At 44.1% G+C, this 20,155-nt stretch overlaps 1 protein-coding gene across 1 annotated transcript; it reads right to left on the bottom strand.

The window, feature by feature from the left end:
* Positions 1-370: 370 nt before the first annotated feature.
* Positions 371-19,779, bottom strand: col2a1a (collagen, type II, alpha 1a). The gene is made up of 54 exons (XM_079559166.1): positions 19,544-19,779; positions 17,742-17,948; positions 16,970-16,986; positions 16,857-16,889; positions 16,357-16,389; positions 16,215-16,268; positions 16,041-16,133; positions 15,623-15,700; positions 15,339-15,383; positions 15,188-15,241; positions 15,050-15,103; positions 14,729-14,782; positions 14,601-14,654; positions 14,469-14,522; positions 14,342-14,386; positions 13,712-13,765; positions 13,534-13,578; positions 13,389-13,442; positions 12,834-12,932; positions 12,088-12,132; positions 11,907-12,005; positions 10,984-11,037; positions 10,798-10,905; positions 10,661-10,714; positions 9,303-9,401; positions 9,142-9,195; positions 8,799-8,897; positions 8,397-8,450; positions 8,260-8,313; positions 8,086-8,139; positions 7,959-8,012; positions 7,805-7,849; positions 7,577-7,675; positions 7,359-7,466; positions 7,189-7,242; positions 7,050-7,103; positions 6,918-6,971; positions 6,726-6,779; positions 6,537-6,644; positions 6,129-6,182; positions 5,432-5,485; positions 5,185-5,346; positions 4,541-4,648; positions 4,141-4,248; positions 3,983-4,036; positions 3,791-3,898; positions 3,488-3,541; positions 3,300-3,407; positions 3,080-3,133; positions 2,869-2,976; positions 2,509-2,797; positions 2,217-2,401; positions 1,905-2,138; positions 371-1,814 (listed from the first exon to the last, which is right to left on the bottom strand). The coding sequence occupies exons 1-54, from the start codon at positions 19,635-19,637 to the stop codon at positions 1,668-1,670; spliced, it is 4,452 nt and encodes a 1,483-aa protein (XP_079415292.1). The 5' UTR covers positions 19,638-19,779; the 3' UTR covers positions 371-1,667.
* Positions 19,780-20,155: the final 376 nt, after the last annotated feature.

Below are 20,155 nucleotides of genomic sequence, written 5' to 3'. Positions count from 1 at the left end.
TGCTCTGAACACTGAGCCGGTGTTGCCTTATCTCAGTCTCCAGTAAAGACATAGTATAACCTTCAGTCTTAAATAATCATGAATAAAAGTGCTGCTCGGAGGCTGAAGTCAGGCTTTTATTACTCAGGTCCAGAGAAGGAAGCCACATTACAAGACAAGTAGTGATGCACGATCTCTTTGTAGATCTTCATTCTACAAAATGCTAAGTATTCATTTTCTACTCAACCCCTTTGGCCCAACAGATACAGTACGTCAGATCAGTTTGAAGAGCTCACACTTGCACCATACAGACTTTAATATCGACTCACTCATGCTTTATTTAGACACATTCATACAGCTATGAAAAATAACATAAAAGAAGCACTATGTCCCAACGCCGACTACGTTTCATTCAAGAAATTTAAAAAAACAACAACATCCTTCGTAGTTCTGTTTTCCTTTTATTTCCAATTTACATCATTTAGAAGTGTAACAAAATAAAAACAAACCCAAAAAAAAAGAGACCATAATAAAATTAATTAAAAAATGTACACGCCCTCACACATACACAGGCACCCCACTCTAGTTTGGAAAAGGCCTGTCCTTCCAAGTCCAAGATGCAAAGTGTACCCCTCCCTTTTAGTTTAGCCCGAGCGCGCCCTCTTCTGGGCCAGAGTGGGGTGTCCGTGTGAGCTGTGAGGCTGCTAGTGGGACACGGGGGAGGGGGTCGATGGGGGAAAATGAAGTCATAGCACCTTTTAGAAAAGAGAAAGTGAGCAACCCAAAGCAAAGATGGCATATCAGGCTAATAAGAGGCTAAACTTTTGGATGAAATTCTCTTGGTGTTTTTTTTTTTTTTTTTTAAGCGTGAGGTAGCAATACAAAATTTAGAATTACAACAGAAATTTACAATCTAAACTTTGTAGAGAATTGTGTAGCAATGTTTTATTCTAGACAGTTGAAACAAACGTCCCAAATGTGACCTCACTTTCATTGAAAAAAAAAGTGTTGTGGTGTGCATAGAGGCACGTACACGCACGGTGAAAACATACACCATCTGGCTGCTTATAAACACATACTTTCACAACAACAGAACCGGGGGCTTATAATACACAGTAAAGGCTCTCGCGGGGGGACACGCACGGAGCTCCTGGCTTTAGCTTGACCATTTTTCTTTTTGGACTTTCTTTATTTGAGGAGAGACACAGGGAGAGACACAGGGAGGGAGGGAGCGAGCTGGAGTAGGACTGTCCCGGAGGTGTGCGGCTGTCCTGTAGTGGAAAGGGTGGGATGGGGGGCGTGGCTTACTTACAAAATGTACCTGTTCAGTCCTACCTCAGCTCCGCCCGTTCACGTTAGACAATAAATAAGTGACATCGAGTCATGTTTCTCCTCCTGGTCCCTCTTCCTCCCGGCTCATGCCCGTCCACAGTTGCCGTGGGAAACATGACTGGATCTCAGGAAGTAGGTAACAGAGAATGTTTAATGTACAGATATTGCCGGTGCCCTTCAGTGCTAACATCCAGGGAGTACAACTTGGAGAGCACTTCGTTCTGACAGAAACGAGTATCAATTTTCTTTAGAGTTCCCAGTCTTCTTTATTGTCGAAATGATGTTTAATAGTTCATGATGGAGCTTCTCTATTTCATGTTTTTTTTTTGTCTTGGGAGGGGCTTTGATCTTTCATTTTACAAGAAGCAGACTGCGCCTATATCCACTCCAAACTCCTGATCCGCTCCTCCGATGTCTCGAGGAGCAATGTCCAGAATTGGCAGACGAGAGGTCTTCGTTGTTTTGTACTCAAAGACAGTCTTGCCCCACCGGCCTGTGTGTCTCTGTCATAAGAAACAAACAAACGCAGGTTAAACATTGTAACAGGAATTATCAGTGCAAAGCTGCTGTAGCTCCATCATTAGGAAATGTACCTTGCAGCCATCCTCCAACACACTGTAGGTGAAGCGGCTGTTGCCCTCCGCACGGATCTCCACCTCGTTGGAGCCTCCCAGCAGCAGGGCCTTCTTCAGGTTTCCTGAGGCCTGGTCCATGTAGGCGATGCTGTTCTTGCAGTGGTATGTGACGTTCTGAGATGCTTCAGTCGACAGAAGCCTCAAGAAGTTCAGCTGGACGCTGGCGAAGGGGCTGTTCTGAGCGTAGCTAAACTGTAGGAGACATGGCACGTGTTAGTCAGCTCTGTTTGTGAATAACAGAATATATTTCATGACATTTTAGTTACTTACTTGGAATCCTCCATTCATGTCTCCAAACCAGATGTGCTTGCGGTCCTTGCTCTTGGCAGTCCACCAGTTCTTCCTGGGTAGACTGGCAATAGTTGGGGTGACACAAGTCTCTCCAGTCTCCATGTTGCAGAAGGCCTTAATGGCATCAGCAGTGCTGCCAAGGTTGGGATCAATCCAGTATTCACCTGCAGACATTCGAAAAGTGAGTCTCACTCTTAACAAGGCTATATGGCTCCACAGTCACTATTGCTGATATCCTAGATTCACTAGTCTTCACTAGTCTCTGACTCACCGCTCTTCCAGTCGGGATGGCACAGTTTCAGGTCTCTGCAGGAGCGGGCTGGGTTCTTCTGGCTGCCATCAGGACTGCGCAGGTTCTCGATCTGGTTGTTGAGGGACTTGAGAGTGGAGTCCACCTCGATGTCATGCTGCCTCAGAGAAGTGGAGGCCTCATCAGCCCTCATGTACCGCAGAGGATCAGGAGACTTCTCAGTCTGACCCAGACCAGCGAACGCTGACATGTCGATGCCGGGGCCAGGGGGACCGGGAGGACCAGGAGGACCAGTGTTACCAGGAGGACCCTAAGAAGAAGAACAGATCAGTACATATGGTCTGATGTTCTGGAATACAGCAGTAAAAATGTGCTACATACAGCAGGACCAGACTCTCCAGAGCGACCACGGGGTCCAGGAGGTCCGATGGGGCCGGGCTGTCCATTAGATCCGTCTTTACCAGCAGGTCCAGTGGGTCCAGCAGGGCCCTGGAAACCAAGAGAACATGTTTATGATACCGTACCCTCAGAAAATACATGGAAAAGACTTGAGATTAAAAAATGACATTATATAATATTTTCTTTCCCTCACCTTTGATCCAGAAGGTCCGGCAGGTCCAGAAGCTCCAGCATCACCAGCGGGGCCCTGTGTTCATCAGCAGATGATAATGTTAACTCATGTATAATGTAACTGAATATAATAAACTGACGGATAAGACACAGCTTTAATGTTAATGTTTATAATGTCAGATTGTGTGTAACAGGAGAAAGGCAGCACAAAGTAATGAGGCGATGGTTGTGGAGTGACTCACAGGAGGTCCAGGCAGACCCTGCAGACCAGTGAACCCACGGTGACCCTTCTGTCCTCGCTCTCCAGCCTCTCCAGCCTCTCCCTTGTCTCCACGAGGTCCTTGGGGTCCCTGCAGAATTGATGTCATTTGTTATAAGACATTTATGATAATCAAACAGATAGAAATTTTAGAACATGTATGATACTTACAGCCATTCCTCGAGCGCCAGCAGATCCAGGGGGTCCAGCAGGTCCTTGAGCACCCTGTGTGAGCATTTACAGTGAATATATGTGTCATCATTAGCCTTTTAGGGTTAGGTGATCAGAACATGAGCTGCTGATATATTTGAAATGTATATGTTAAATAATTGTCAGTTTTTTTGAAATTTTGAGAGAAATATATACATATAGAAATAGAGGTCTAAACCTATGTCATGTGTAGGTTTTAATCATGGCATATCCTAATATGGAGACATTATATGAGCAGCCCTAGTTTGTGATGGCAATACTCACAGCCTCTCCTCTGTCTCCCTGTTTGCCCAGAGGTCCAACAGGTCCAGGGGCACCTGGGGATCCTGGAGCACCAGGAGCTCCAGCTGGTCCGGTGTTACCACGCTCTCCCTGAAGAATATACAAAGCTTGAGTCAATAAACATTAAACATTTCAATTCAACAGCACTTTAAACATAACAAAACCATGACGCACCTTTACACCTGTAGCTCCATCTCTGCCGGGAGGTCCATCTGATCCAGGATTTCCCTAAAACACAACAAGCAGCAGTGAATAGTAGATCTATGACCGAGAGAGACATGGAGGATAAAGTTTATGTTTGAATGTGTGAATAAGGGTGATGTTGCTCTCACCTCTCTACCCGGCTCTCCAGAAGGTCCCGAGAGTCCAGGAGGTCCGACAGGTCCAGGGGGTCCACGGTCTCCACTACTTCCAGAGGCTCCCTGTTTCCCAGGCTCACCCTAAACACAGCAAAACATGATAGTGATGCAAAAACATGATCATTGTCAATGTAAAATGGGCACAAGGGTTTGAGAAAAAGGGTAGATACTTGGGGTGAGGTGATTTTTACTTTTACTTCTCACTTTGGAGCTTCCTCTAAACATCATACAAGCCAATTTAATTCCTGTTTTCAAATCCCTCTCTCTGGACTTTTACTCTTTTTGACGTTGTCCTTTTCACATAGTGTTCTTAAATAGTGGTATAAAATATAAGTCAATGTGCCTTTTATAAAGAAAGTTGGGCTGGACTTACAGAAGGTCCAGGCAGACCGGGGAAGCCTCTCTCTCCACGCTGTCCAGGCAAACCAACAATACCACGAGATCCACCCAGACCCTGAGGCCCTGATGGTCCATCAGCACCCTGCACACAGGACGAACTGTCAGTATCTGCACAGTGTTTCACATTCAGCCAAACAGCAGGATCTTACCAACTATCACTTTAAGGTTAACATCATCATAATGTTATAGTGGACTTTAACATTACCTCGTCGTGACACAATACATATCTCAGTTCAGGTCTTAAAGGTTCTAAAAGTGACTAAACTGGTGTTTTTTTTGGATGAATGAGGCTCAATAAGTAAAGCCTTGTAGTTCAGCTTCACTTCAACTGTTATAAGATTTGTATAAAGGAGCCTTTGTACTATATGTATATTGTCAAGGGGTTTGCAATGCATTATTGACCTACTTCATCGGATGGAAGTTTTTGATGCTAAAATACATAATTATAGACCCTCCCTTTTATGACAAGCTTTACTCTACTAAAAACCTGTCAGGACCTTTTAAAGAAATACTAAAAGCTATCATGAGACTTGGGTACCAATTAAGACCTCATACTTATGAATACATCTTGAATGTTCGGCGTTGAGAGTATATTTATGCACTGATTTATGCACTCACAGGGGGGCCATCCTCCCCAGCATCTCCCTTCTCTCCCTGAGCTCCAGGTGCTCCACGCAGACCAGCGTCTCCCTGTCGTCCTGGGGGTCCGGCGTCACCTCGGGTTCCCTTTGGTCCATCTTTACCAGCAGGACCAGACGGGCCAACAGGTCCAGGGTTGCCCTACAATGAAGACATTGGGTTTGTACAAGTTAAGCTAGAGTCCTGTTGTCCATCTGAAGCCGTACGGCGAGGGAATAATACTCACATTAGGTCCAGGTGATCCCACTCTGCCAGCAGCACCGGGGAAACCAGTGGCTCCCTGTCAGAGGAGAAAGAAATGATGTTGACGTGTGAATCCAACCAAGGCAACTGTATGTCCTTCCATATTGCTAATCTTTGTAGCTAATTTAAATGCTCTTCTTTCCCTCCCTCATGGTCTTTCAGCTAAACCCCTCCTACACCATATCCTCACAGCAGCAGGAGAACCCTCAGCCTCTCCTCCTCTTCTTCACCTACACCCACCTCCATCACATCACTGACCTGGTTCATCCCGCCACTAGCAAAAAGCAAGCAAAAACTGTGTATTGCAGTATTTTGTTAAACCATTTCAGTGCGGCGTGAGCGATGAGACTTAAAAAAATACTGAATCAGCTCGAAAAAGTGTCACAAAGAAATAATGAAACACATGGCTTGAATTGACCTTTGATTTCAGTGATGTTGCGATATACTGTGGCCCCTTGCGATCTGTATATTGTGTCACCTGATATTGCAATAATTATTTCCCAAAATAGCTATTATTCCTGACTCCTCTCTCATTTGTCTGTGTCTGTTGCAGAAGTCTTGCCCTGTATTCTGTTTGCTTCCAAGGATCTCCCAAAACAGATCCTGATGACACTGCACTTTCTTATTGAAGCAGGGTTTTTTTTTGTTAAAATGTGGATAAAATGTAAAATGTTACTTACAGGAGCACCCTGAGCACCACGAGCGCCTTTAGGTCCAGATACACCAGTGGGTCCCTAGAAAATACACAGAAAAAGCAATTTACTATGAATATATTAACTATATTATGCTTTCCTCTCTGCAAGGTCACCATAATCATCAAGGTAGATGAGCTCGAACTTCCAACCTTTTAAAGGAAACATCCACAGTTTTGAACCTTTGAGCATTGTCGTATTTTGTTATCAATTAACAATATCTTCTTGCCCAGTATATAATATGGTGTTGTTGTTTAGCTTATGGGCTTCAAACTGTTGGTTTTCAAATGGATGACCTCTGTTATTCTTTATTTTTATGAGGCCAATGTTTACGTACACTACCCTGATGCATAAATATAGTAAAATTTGATATCACACAATCGCTCCAACACTTACCACAGGCCCAGGAGCTCCGGATGGTCCCTGAGGTCCAGGGGCACCAGACTCTCCCTTCTGTCCGCCCTCTCCAACCTCTCCTTTGGCTCCAGGCTGACCATCTGCGCCCTGTACATGACAGCATTATATTAACACAGGTCAACAAAAGGAGACCATAAGAGATGATGATACTGGAGTCATTTCACTCACAGGAGGTCCAGCAAAGCCAGCAGGACCAGGAGGACCACCCTCTCCACGGTCGCCCTAAAAACATATCACAACAGGTCTGGTCAAGATGACGTTTTCACTGTATAACTTCATTATGGCAAATATTCAGTTAATCGCAATGATCATATTCAGCATGATCTTTGCTTCATATTGCAATAACCATGGAGTTCTTACAGGGGCACCACGAGCTCCAGGGGCACCATTCGGGCCACTCGGTCCAGTCTCACCCTGTAACAGGAGAAACAAGGTTAAGTTGGATGAAACCACCAAAAGAACTGCAAAAGTTATAGTTATAGATGATCTAACCTTGGCTCCGTTGGGACCAGATGGACCAGGAGGACCAATAGGACCAGTCAAACCCTGAGAGATCACAGAGCAGGGTGTTAGGACTGAGACACTGAGAGACTGAGGTAAATATCATGAAAACTATCAAATGGACACTTACTCGAGAACCATCCTTTCCAGGAGCTCCTTCAGGTCCCTTTGCACCATTGTCACCCTGATCAAGAAGAAAACATGAGTCAAATGATGAAAGGTTTGGGTTCATACAGACCGTGGCTCTCCTACATAAGCCTAAGTGAGTTTCCTGAGGTCTACACTAATAACAGGACTCACTCTGTCTCCTTTAGGTCCTGGGATGCCACCAGTTCCTCTCTCTCCAGGCATGCCCTGCAGACCAGGGGGGCCCTGGGCACCTTGAGCACCTGCTGGGCCAATAGCTCCCTGTGGGACAGGAAACAGGAGTTAATACTTGACTTCAAATGGTCTTTTCTTAAGAAGATTAGAGTATAAAACAAAGAAATAAAACATATATATATTAAAACCCCACTGACCTTGGGTCCATCAGTTCCACCTGTTCCAGGAAGTCCACGAGGGCCCTGCAGACCCTGAGGTCCAGCTCCACCCCTCTCACCAGGGAAACCACGCTCACCCTGTTCAACAGAGAGGAAGATCAGGAGAATACTCATGGAACAGGTTCAGTTTTCATTAACAATGTTGTTATTTATTGTATTACTCATGTGACTAAATCACCTCTGGATTTTATGAAAGTTTGTACTTACTCTAGCTCCAACAGCACCAGGAACTCCGCCCTCTCCAGGAAGACCCTAAAGACACAGTGAAATGAGTCACTGACTCTACACTACAGTCTTTGCTTATATCCGTTGCATGTACAGTGCACATATGAATATGGAGGATTGTCGTAAACAAACCCACCTGGTCTCCAGGCTTTCCAGCTTCGCCAGTGGCTCCAGTTGGTCCAGGAAGACCCTGCACACAAACACAGTGAGTATCACGCCAATAAATCAAAAATTTCTACAATTTCTCCGGATCAGGCCTGTACCTGGAAGCCGGGAGGTCCAGCCTGTCCTTGCTCTCCCCTCTCTCCAGCAGGTCCCTGCAAGAATCATACCATCAGTAAATGACTGTGTCCTTCTCCCTTACTGACATTGATGATACTAAAACACATCTTAATGCTATTTTACAAATGATATTTAATTTCTTGAGTGACACTCACAGCAGGGCCGGGAGGTCCACTGGGGCCAGTCTCTCCATCTTTTCCAGCAAGACCCTGTTCAGATAAATTTCCTCCAGTTACAAAATGAATTTATTTATCATTTCTATAATAATGAAGTGTTTTATAGTTGTACTCACCCTCAGACCAGGGCGGCCCACAAGACCCTTCTCACCAGTTTTTCCAGGTTCACCCTTAAAAAGAAGATATTAACAATATTTGTGAATGAAAAGTGTGAATTGTCCCATTTCACTGTCTCAGTTATGAACTATAAGGAGGCGCGGTGGTTTGATAGATGCATTAGGTATGTAAATACAGTATGTAAATCATCATAAAAAATCAATGAATGCTTATTTCTACTTCGGATCCAGGACTAGACCCTAGTTTCCCGAGTGTGTCTTAGTGTGGAGTATGGAGACATTGATAAACCATTACTACAAGCCTGACTGTTCTGAGCTTCAACAATATTACAGTGTAAACATCTCTGATACCAAAAGTTCAAAACCTACTAATCCCACAGTCGCCCTATATGTCACACTTACATTGGCTCCCTTGGGTCCGGGGAATCCCATGACTCCTGGCTGTCCGCGAGCTCCCAGAGGACCAGGAGGCCCGGGGCGGCCATCTTCTCCAGCAGCTCCCTGAGGGAGGAAACAGAAAACAGTGAGTAAAATCACACTGAGGTAGACATTCATGATTTTTAAAATGTATGTTGTTGTACTGAGATAATCACTAGATTTGCAATGTGAATATATGTTTTATATAAAATAATAAATTAACAAATACCAGTTCTATACAAAGTTCATGAAATTACCAAAGATTTGCTAATTTCAACCGATTTGTCTTGGGTAAAAGTGGCTAAATAGACACAGAAAGTGCACTTACAGAAGGACCAACTTTGCCCTGAGGACCAGCATCTCCAGGACGTCCAGTGAGACCCTACAAAACACATGACCAGAAACATTTAGGGATTGAGAGCGTACATAATTCTGGCTTTAAGATAACCACATGTCAGTGCAGAACAGATGTTTGGACACTGCACTCACTCTGGCTCCAGGAAGGCCGGGCTCGCCTGTGCGACCGGGATCTCCAGTGCCACCTTTAGGTCCAGCAGCTCCAGAAACACCACGATCACCGGGAGCACCCTAATCCAGAGGGACAAGATTAGCAACCAAAACAGCCGTAATCCATAAAAAAACACTGTACTTATAAACAAGGACATGCTATACTTGAGTTCAATCTTCATAATTGTCATGGCAGTCCTATTGTCCTATCCATGTGAAACAAAAACTGCCATGACTTCTTCTAACCTTCTGTTCTGTCAGCACAAATTAAGAAACTATCTTTTTCATATGCATCTCAGAATGTGGTGCTATTATCTAAAAATAAATACATGTGACCAGGGTGAGCGCCTTGGGTTTATGTCCCTTATCCTTTCCCCAAAATGCACCTCTGTTTTATCAATTGTGTATGTTCCTCCGGGACTTTATATGATCCAGGTTTGACTGTAATGAAGTGAAAATATAATGAGTTCATGTACCCGATCTCCAAGTAAAATAACCAAGTGAAACATTGATTTGATTTGGGAGTTTCTTTTGAAAATATTGCTTCCTCTATTGTGTGGGGCTCAATCTGTTTTTACCTTGATGTGGATTTTTGGTCAAAATTGTTCAGGGATCGTTTGTGAAATTTGGTACTGATATTCTAAAGACTCTTTACCAACATTAAAAGTTTTATCTATGGACAAGACCTTTACATGTATGGCTGTATCACTGTGTCAATTCCTTCCAGAATAAGTCCAGAATATGCCTAAACTCCACAGAATTCTATAGGATTCAATGCAGTTTTCACAGTTTTGAATGGAGGTTTGCACAGTACTTTCTCCTATTAGTGAGTATTCTGTTTAAGACAAAAAGGTGACTTGGGGATTAATCTGAAGCTACTGATTTGAGGACGTTTTCTCATCACATTAGCAGAGATGGACTGTGAAAATAGGTCCAGGACACATGTTTTTTTAACCCTTTTTTGCAGGTAAAATGTCATCATCATTGTTGCTGACCCAATAATACAATTTCATTACTAAAATGGGATATTTTACACCAACTTTCATAGTCCTGTCACAAAGTAGTATGTGTTTGTGTGTAGGAGGACACAGGAACAGTTGAAACAAAAACTTATAAGGGACTGATGTAAACTAATAATATAATTTCTGGGGCATCTGACACTTGGCCCATTCAAAGTACATAGTAAGAGTCATTTAGAGAATATTCTGTACCAGATTTCAGGCCTGTATCACCATCTGACCGACTTATTTGCTACATTATATTGTTTTGACAGATGAAACTTAATGGACGCGATCTACAACCTGAACCTAACCTTTTCTGATCATTTGTGTGAGACTCACCTTAGCACCAGCGAGACCATCCTGACCTGGGAAACCACGGTTACCAGGAGCTCCCTAAAACACAGCACAGACACACAAAGTTATCAGTGCATCATGAGATAAAGTTTAGATAAAATGCTGCGTAATTGAAGGCCTACTCTCTCTCCAGGAGGTCCGAGTGGTCCGGCGGTTCCGGGCTCTCCTCTGGCTCCTCTCTTTCCCTCCTCACCAGCGGGTCCAGGGGGGCCTTGAGGACCAGATGGGCCCTGGATCACAACACGATTTAAGTTAAAACCATGATCAAATAAAGAGAAGGAAAAAAGTGATGTTTAAATAAGACTTACAAGCTCTCCTTTAGGACCAGTTTCACCTTTCAATCCAACAAGACCAGGCTCTCCCTAAAACAAGAACCAGAAAGATCAGTTTAAAGCCATAGTAAAAAATAAAATACATTTTGCCCATTGATTACAGTTCAAGAGGCTTCTGCTTCTGCTTCTTGTGCTCATGTTTAAACCTGACAAGCTTCTTAAAGCGCTACTGTTACTACTATAAGGTGCTGCTATTGTAGCCACAGCTGCCCCGAGGCTGACTGATAGAAACATGGCTGCCATTTTGCATTTTACTTACACCCATAGACTGTAAATAATAGCCTCTTCTTCCTGAAGCTCTAAGGAAATGGAAGCAGGCTCCTGAGGTTCCTTGCTCTCATGAATTTTCCATTAAAACCTTTTTGCCCCTTTAAGTCGGTATTGAACACGTGCTTGTTGTTCTGACTTCCACGTGTTTGTCTTAACTCTAACAACATCATCCTATTTTTTTTTCCTTTCTCTATTTAGATGTTTTCCATATTCTAAATATAGAAGCTGGCTCCAAAAACCCAGCCAAACTGCTAGCATGAAAGAGCTTCAGCTAGCCGCACAGGACACTATGGGAGAAGCCACCCTCACTTAGTCCATTCCTAGTTTACAGTCTACGCTGACACCACATTGATACGTGGGAAAGGTGAGTCTTGGTCCCTGTTTCGGTTGTGCTAAGCCCTGTCCTAGTTGTCCCTACTTAAGTCCTACATGAAACATTATTTTAAATTAGTTCATTTAAGGTGTAAATTTGATTTTATGTTTTTTATATATGAGCGTTCGCACTGAACAGAGTAGCACTTTTAATTTCATAGTACAGCTGTGCATTGACAACAGCACTGATCTTATCTTATATATCTTGAAAAGCAGATTATTTCCAGACATGACACACGACAGATCCAAACACTCACAGACTGTCCCTTTGGTCCCAGAGGTCCAGTGGCTCCCTGTGGTCCTGGAGGTCCACGAGGTCCAGGGAATCCAGGAGCTCCAGCGATACCAGAGGCACCCTAAACACAAAGCAACACATCAGGTAAGGCTTAATGCAAAACACAGCATCATCTATAGCATCCTTATAGGATATAGACTTACAGCAGATCCCTTAGCTCCAGGAATACCATCAGTACCAGGGTTTCCCTGAAACACAAACACAGAATAAATCAATACATAATCTTTCTCAACATGATCACCCTTTAATACAAGTATGATTTATCTGAGGTCATCCAATCGAAATCTGTAATACTCTGTAATGTTGTGTTCCAAAATGAAATGGCTTTACTTAACATTGGCGTTTCTCACAGATATTTACAGTGGAAGTATCCCCAATGGTAAATTGTGTATTTTGAGGTTAGCGATTGTAGAAGTTTGTCTGAGCTCCAACTTTTTATACCTTATTAGCTACTTTTATGTCAGAGCTTCAAAAACACATGAGTGAGGTGGAGTTCACTCTGGAAAGTTAGGAGCTAAGACAAGACCAGTACAAGTCAAGAAAATGACTTGAGTTTGCAGATTGTTTTGTCTGTTCAGGACAAAACGAAAATGAATATACTGTAAATATAAATGTGACTCCTTTAGGGAAGCCACTTGAGAAAAGGTTGGACAGCTACTGTCAACTCCTGAGCTACTGGTTGGAGATCTCTGGTCTAAGCACACATTCATACAAAGCTACTGTAGATTGTGAAGTTGAGAAGCAACACCTGCTCTAAAAGCTAAATTTAACATAATGCTCCAAGAGTCTCTTTTGTGGCCTGAACAGGAGTTTAAACTCTCCGCACTTTCCACAATGCATCCAGTTGTGACATTTATGGCAAATACATAAGACCACAGCAGTTACTCACAGATGCTCCAGCGGGTCCGGGTGATCCAGGAGTTCCAGCCTCTCCGCGAGGTCCCTGCGCTCCCTCAGATCCACGAGCGCCAGTGGGGCCAGCTTCTCCCTACAAAACAAAAAACACTTTACTTTCTACAGCACATGTAAAGATGAGAAGATAATGTAGATTTTAAAAGTGAATTTAGGTTGGGCTAAAGACCTTTTCGACGCTACATTCTATAGCTTTGTAGTCACTTTAATTCAGGGAAGGTGTCTATAGCTATTTTTACATTTATGATTTGCAGTTGGACATTTTTCTGCATATGAAAAATACATTAATAGAGCAATGTTTCATGAATGTGGGTGTTTAATTTTCTAAGTCCCAACCGGGTGCTGTCACTGCCACAGACTTCACTGTAGACATGAAAATTAAAAAAGCTCCATGCCGATAATTGAGTTGAGATTGCGAATTGATAAATATTTGATTAATTGTACAGCCCTAAAGTGACTGATGCCGAATTTCCGGCTCTTCTCCCCATCAGAGAGAGGGGCATAAGTCAGTTGTAGTATTCATTCAACAAACCTTAGCTCCTGGGGATCCTGGGAAACCGGGTGCTCCAGCAGGACCAAGAGGCCCCTATCAGCAACAAAAAAAAAAAATCAAGTAAGGTTTGATAAAAAAAAACAAATATGACTCAAAATAGTGTGAAATGTGATGAGACACTTACAGGGGGACCAGCAGGACCAGGCAAACCATCATTTCCACGGGCACCCTGAAACAGAGCAGATAAAACAAAGAGAAAGTTATTATGAGTCCATCGTTCAGAAACAGGTCAAGAAATGTGGAAAAAAAAGCAGTCATCTGGACCAGGATTATTTGAATTTAGGGACATTTTTTTTACTCACAGCAGCTCCAGCGGCTCCGGGGCGTCCTCTCTCGCCGGGCAGACCACGAGGGCCCTGGAACACAACACACAATCATCATTAGTGACAGAGCTGGGTGTAAGGATCTCAGGATTATCATCAATTTCATATTATGTAATTGAATTTGTCCAGCTACAAAAATGTATTCTTTACACATGGCTTGTACTTCAAACCAGTGTCTAATATGCAATTTCCAGGATCTGGGTAGGACTATTTAGCTGAAGGGCCAGTGGTTCTCAGTCCATGAAATGTGTACCATTGGGTGGGTAAAGGAAGAGACAAAACATTGAAGAAAGCCTGGCAGTTCTCTCTGGATCAGCTGTAGTATTAATCTTCAAAAATCCACAATTTCATTCAGCGTTTGTGCCTTTAAGTTTTGTCTCTCAGGTTTAGTCATGTCCGAGTCTGAGTCTTTCATTGGCGCCCTTTAAGACCTGGTTAAGTCCTGATTTAGTCCCACTGGTACTTGGACTGCTAAATGTTATTGCTTTCAAAGATTTTAAGCTGCTTTGTTTGTGTCGTCAGTTATTGTGATAAACCTGAAATCATGTTGTGTTGTGTTTTATTTGCTTGAAAGTGGTTAAAATGTTGTTTTAACATTTACAAACGTACCATTGGTCCAGGGGCTCCATTCTCTCCAGCAGCACCAGACTCTCCCTGAAATGGAACACAATTTTAAGAAATGAGGCCTAAAACTAAAAGGGAAAATGTTTTTTTTAACAGGATGTGTTGGTCGTACCTTGGCTCCAGCAGCACCATCCTCTCCCTTTGCTCCGTCCAAACCGGGGTGACCCTAAAAAAGGCACAACACAATCCATCAGAGCCATCACTCAACATCTAAACAGTAACCTCAAAGAAATTCTTTTTTTACTCTGTGTCCTTTGATTCCGGGCAGGCCAGGGGTTCCAGGGAATCCACGGGCTCCCTATAAAATAAACACGATTCCATTATTTTTAATCCCTCAAGCATTTTTCATAAATCTTGATGATGGATATTTACCTGTGGTCCAGCAGGTCCGCGCTCACCAGCTTTTCCAGGTTTTCCAGCCTCACCCTGAAAACAGACCAGGCCATGTTATTAAGAAAACAACTACTGTTAAAGTTTGTGACTTGTGTGAAGAGCAACAGGAGTAGGCCTACACTTGAACAACATTATGAGGTCTATAAAGCCGTCAGACTTCTATGGCTTAAGGTTATGGTGTTAAGGCAGTTCATTGGCTCCTCAGGGATATTGGGGTCTTCAGACACTCTGGAGAAACCCGTCAGGAGAGGTGTGCGCCAGGGAAATCATCTCCAGATCTTCAAAAAAGTGCTCACTTACATCACTTCCTGGTTTTCCAGAAGGTCCGGGTGGTCCGCGAGGTCCCAGTGCTCCCTGTGTATCAGATACAGAGATCAGAGTGAGATCATATGATACAGATAAAACGATAAGCATTCAGGGAGGCGCTCTGGTACTTACAGCAGGTCCGGGCTCTCCAGTCTCTCCAGGGCCGCCTTGGAAACCTTGAGGTCCCTGTGGGCAATAGCGAAAAACAAAAGGACGGCTTACTAAATCAAATATTCTACGTTTAAAGTGAACATTTTTGTGAATGTCAGTCACTGGTCCTTACAGGAGATCCAGTAGGTCCAGGGGGTCCACGTGGTCCCATAGGTCCCTGCAGAAACAAATACAATGCTTATTTTCAAGAATCAAAGGATCTCTCTAGGATTGATGCACTGCTGTTCTTTTGTAGCACGTTTTCTCCATTCAAGTACAAGTCCCTGAACAGGTGAGGGAACTCAGAGCCACAGGGGGGCAGCACTGAGGCACACAGTCTTGAACACAAACTGAAAGTGGGCACTATTTTACATGTCAAAGTGTGTATATGATCAATCGGGCCACTGTGCTGTTTACCATTGGTCCTTGCATCACGCCCATCTGAGCACCTCCAGCCTTCTCGTCGAATCCTCCAGCCATCTGAGCAGCAAAGTTCTGGAAAGCAAACAAATCTCTGGTCAAGGTGTGGCATTATGTGAACTGTATGTGCTCTCATCTAGATCACGGACAGAACATGGAAGAGGGAAATGCCCTTAAAAAGCCTGTAGTGATACAAGTATTGCCTAAAATTATACAGAAGATGCAGTGTGAGAAACTGACTTGGTCTAGCCTAGAATGTCGTGTTACACCCCTGATAGTAGTATTTACGATATAGATGAAATCATTTGAACCCCTCACGATTAATCACGGCACGCGGGTTGAAAATCAAGGCCCTTAAGAGACGCAAAACAAAGCGTCCTGATCCCAGATTGGCGCACACGTCCTTAAGACTCACCCCTCCAAGTCCTGGGGGGCCGGGTGGTCCAGCGGGGCCGGGGTTTCCGGGGGTGCCAGGCTCTCCATCTCTTCCTCGGGGTCCGGGATTTCCCTGTTCACATGGAAGGGATAACATTTTAGGATCAGTACAAACTAAAACTATTGTAGACTTTGTGAATAAATCCTCCGTTACCCTATCTCCTTTCAGGCCAGCCTCGCCTCGTGATCCCTGCTCGCCTGATGGGCCCTGGAAGTTTGAGAAATATTTGTGTTTAATGTTTTATGCAACGTGGGACAGTGCAGCTGTTTATTAGTAATATTTATAGTCTTCTTACCATAGGCCCTGGTGGTCCTCTTGGTCCTACAACCTACAAAACACACATTTTGATTATTTTTATGCCCATCAATGTCACTTAATGCATTGTGTGGCTGAAAGTTTAAAAATGAGTGTCCACACAATCCATCCAAAGCACATTCTTTCTTGGTAGGAAGCTGGCAAGGAAGTATTGGAGTTGACAGGGGCCTGCTTTGCTGAAAACATCACCCCACGTTAACCTCTGCTGGGGCGGACATTGTTCTCCTTGACATGTGCATTTGGGCGACAGGTGCTGAGAAGATCTAAGGGGATTGGATCGGGTTCATTACGTCCCAGGAATGCTGGAGTTTTCAGCCTTAATTAGATATTTTTTTTAAATCAAAGACGTATTATTGTTAATCAGCTTTTGAACTGAGGGATTGTTGCCATATTCTAGACACAAAAAAAAGGCTATTAGGAAAAGTCGGGCATGGTGACTTTGCTTCTCTTCTATTTCTGTTTATTGTTTTGTGGACTTACATCAGCAATGTCTCCTGGTTCACCCTTTTGGCCCTGGAAAAGAAGCCACAAAAAACGAGTTACTTTTATATAGGATAATGCTTTCAATTCTCTTTTGTAAGGGGCCAACCTACCTTAGCACCAAGTGTTTCTGTTGTTGCCAGGTTGATCATCAGAAAGAGAGAGAAAGAAAATAACATTTAACAAAAGGAGTAAAGATTGTGATTGACTTAGGTAGAGGAAAGTCAATCTTTGCAACACCATTCAACAAACCCAGTAGAGCCCATAGACACTACATTAAATCAGACTTTTGATTGGAATGAATGTGATGCAAAAGTACTTCAGAAGGGCTTACTAAATGACTATGTTGATATCTATCTAGCAATCTGCTGTGCCTCTGATTTCTCCATCTTTGCAGTGCACCAGGCCTCTGATATAATAATCACTGTTGGTTGGGTGAGTCTTGCTTGGGGCCCTTGCAGTATAGCAGGGCCTGTGTCCATGTCATTCGGTCACAAAGGCAAAACAAGTGTAATACAGTGCAAACATGATAAGCAGCGTGTTAAATTGAGTGAATGCGTTTGTTGCAGTTTGAATGGGGACCAGGCACCAGCCAATGCATCACGGGGGGGGCTCTATTCCCTCCCCAGGTGAGATGCACTGCCACTTGGAAAAAAAGCCTTCGCTGATGCCGCGCTGGTCAACATCCAAACTGCACGGCCCAAAGTGAAAGCATCGCGACTTGGCAACAAAAAAAAGGCAAGACGTGACTTCGTGTGAAATGACCGAATGATCACGCTGCACTTTTTTTTTTTTTACGCCGAGGGATGTTTTCCTTGTGCGGTGCGGCGAACGCGCCCAGGGTAATTTATTTATGGGGGTTTGGGTGAATAAATAAATTACAACCGATGGGGGAAGTGGCATCAGCGGGGCAGATGGGGCAGCACTCTCCGGGCAGGATGACGGCGTTGGCGCACTCTTTGACGTCCTCGCAGATGATCTCGTCGCACAGCACCGCTCCGCTGTCGCACACGCAGATGCGGCACGGCTCGGGCTTCCACACATCCTTATCATTGTACTGCTGCCCGTCCTGGATGCAGCCGCCCGCCATCTCTGCGCCCCGGCCGGCAGGGGGCGCGGGAGAGGCATGGTAATAGCAGAGAAAGCCGTGTTAAAAATGTGCATGGGGAAGGGGGGGGGGGGGAGGGAGGCATTTAGGGGCAATTATGAAGAGGAGATGAGAGAAGCATAAAGCACGGGGAAAGGGGTCACGGGGCAAGTGGGAGGAGCTAGAGCAAAATGGGGAGGAGCCATTGGAGAAGGTGGTAAAGTTAAAGTAGATGTTATCCTGTATTAAATTGCATAAAAGTGGCATAAGAAGCAGATCATTTGCAAAAACAGACATCTCAATCTGTTGATTTTGTTACTTCAACTAAAGTTGTTGGATCTGATCAAGGAGCGACTTTAGTTTTACTGCTTATAAATAGATATGGATAGAAAACACAGCTATTCAAAAAGAAAAATACAAGCACATAAAGATTTCTATCAATGGAACCAATCTGTTTTTGCAAAAGAACTTCTTGGCAAAAAGCAAGCTCAAAATGCACCATATTTCACCACACTGTGCACCAGCAGCTGTAAATGCATGTACAGAGGTTGAGGGGTTTGATCAAATGTGCGTCTTGAACAGGTAGCGTTTGTTTCTGAAGCTGTCTGGGGATATCCCGCGTCATAGCTGAGCAAATGTTACCCTGCAGGGCCTGTGCTGAGGGAGCATGAATGAAGCCCTCTGATCCAGATACTGTGCCCAATTGACGAGCTGCTGCCTTAAGTAAACACAAGCTCCTTCAAAAAAAACTCTCCATCTGGAACTCAGAGCGGTGTCAAGTGCCAGTTCAAACACGACCCGGGCTTTAAGACTGGACGGCTTTAATGTACCGGCGACTACGTTGTCTCATTCATTACATTCATGTTTAAGGTGCTGTGAAGAAGAAGGAGTTTAAAGCAGGTATTGTCCCTTTGGCTAAAAATAAACCTGGAGGTCGCTCATCTGTTGGCCCCCTGCTGAGGGCGTCGTGGTCTTTGCTCCCTTTGAGCCTGTAGGACAGAGGTCAAGCACTGTCTGACCTCGTCACTTAACATCGTGAAGCCAGTCAAACCCAGCGAGGGCCCGTTCTGTTGGTCCTAAATGTAACAATAAACCTACTGTTCAGGAGAACTTCCTTCAGGGAACAGGACAATGTCTTATGCTACAATCTGTACTCATACTTCTGCAGAAATGATTTAGGTTGAACATTTTATTCTCCAACTGTCAATGGCAGAATAAGTTAGAGGCTACATGAGGGGAATACAGACTGGTGTTCACCTTTATCTCAAACCAATGTGCCCTGACATCCTCACTAACAATCAAAGATAACCCGCTCATCACCACTTTGACATGCACAGGACATCTTTGCACAGATGTAACATGTGTCTGTGGATGGAGTGACAAGCAGCTGCTGTACAGCTTTCTTACAAAATCACAGATTTTACCTGCCAATGGCATAAAACTTAAACAGCTACAACCAGCCACAACAACAGGTGCTATTACACTGACAGGGACAGAGGAAGCAACAAACTTACATAAAGACACATGTTGTGGCTCACAATCAGACAATCAGACTTTGTGACAGCACAAATAAATTCAATCAAAAGGAAATAAAACTTACGGTCGTCTTCTTCTTGACATCTGACCACAGATTGTAAAACTAATTGAGATGCTACAAGTAGCAGGAGAGTCCTTGAGTCCACAAAGCCAAACATGTCTAAATATTAGACATGCAGTAGCTCAGGGTAAGAAAGGTAAGGGATGCAGAAGCCCAGGCGGTCAGTCAGCGATGTGTGATGTGAGATCCAGAGACTGATGGACCATGGACCGATCTCCAAGTCTAAGAGGAATCCAAAAGAAACGGGGCCCGGCTGGCACTCTGCACCCACCGCGTCAGGGCAAGCACCGCGGTTTTATGTCCACTGTGCCTTGTATGGATCTTGGTATATTCAGAGATGCCAGTCCTTCCCCCTGACCCCCAGTGAGGCTGTAACCTGAAGCCTCCTCCCTCCCCTCAGCCCAGCAGCATCTCTCTCCCAGGGACTTTTTTAAACCCCTCCACTGACCTGCGTGGCCTGTCCTGCCCATTGGACGCACCTTCACTTTCACATGAGAACGGGCACTGCCACAAGAGCCATGTCGGGCCTTAATGAAGCTACAAGGCCATAATACAATCTATTCAACAGACAAACACTTTCAAAACAATCTTCTGACCTCAGCTGCCCTGCAGACT

This window comes from Gobius niger, assembly GCF_951799975.1.
Source record: "Gobius niger genome assembly, chromosome: 6".
Taxonomy (NCBI): domain Eukaryota; kingdom Metazoa; phylum Chordata; class Actinopteri; order Gobiiformes; family Gobiidae; genus Gobius; species Gobius niger.
This window is presented reverse-complemented; position numbering and strand designations above follow the sequence as displayed.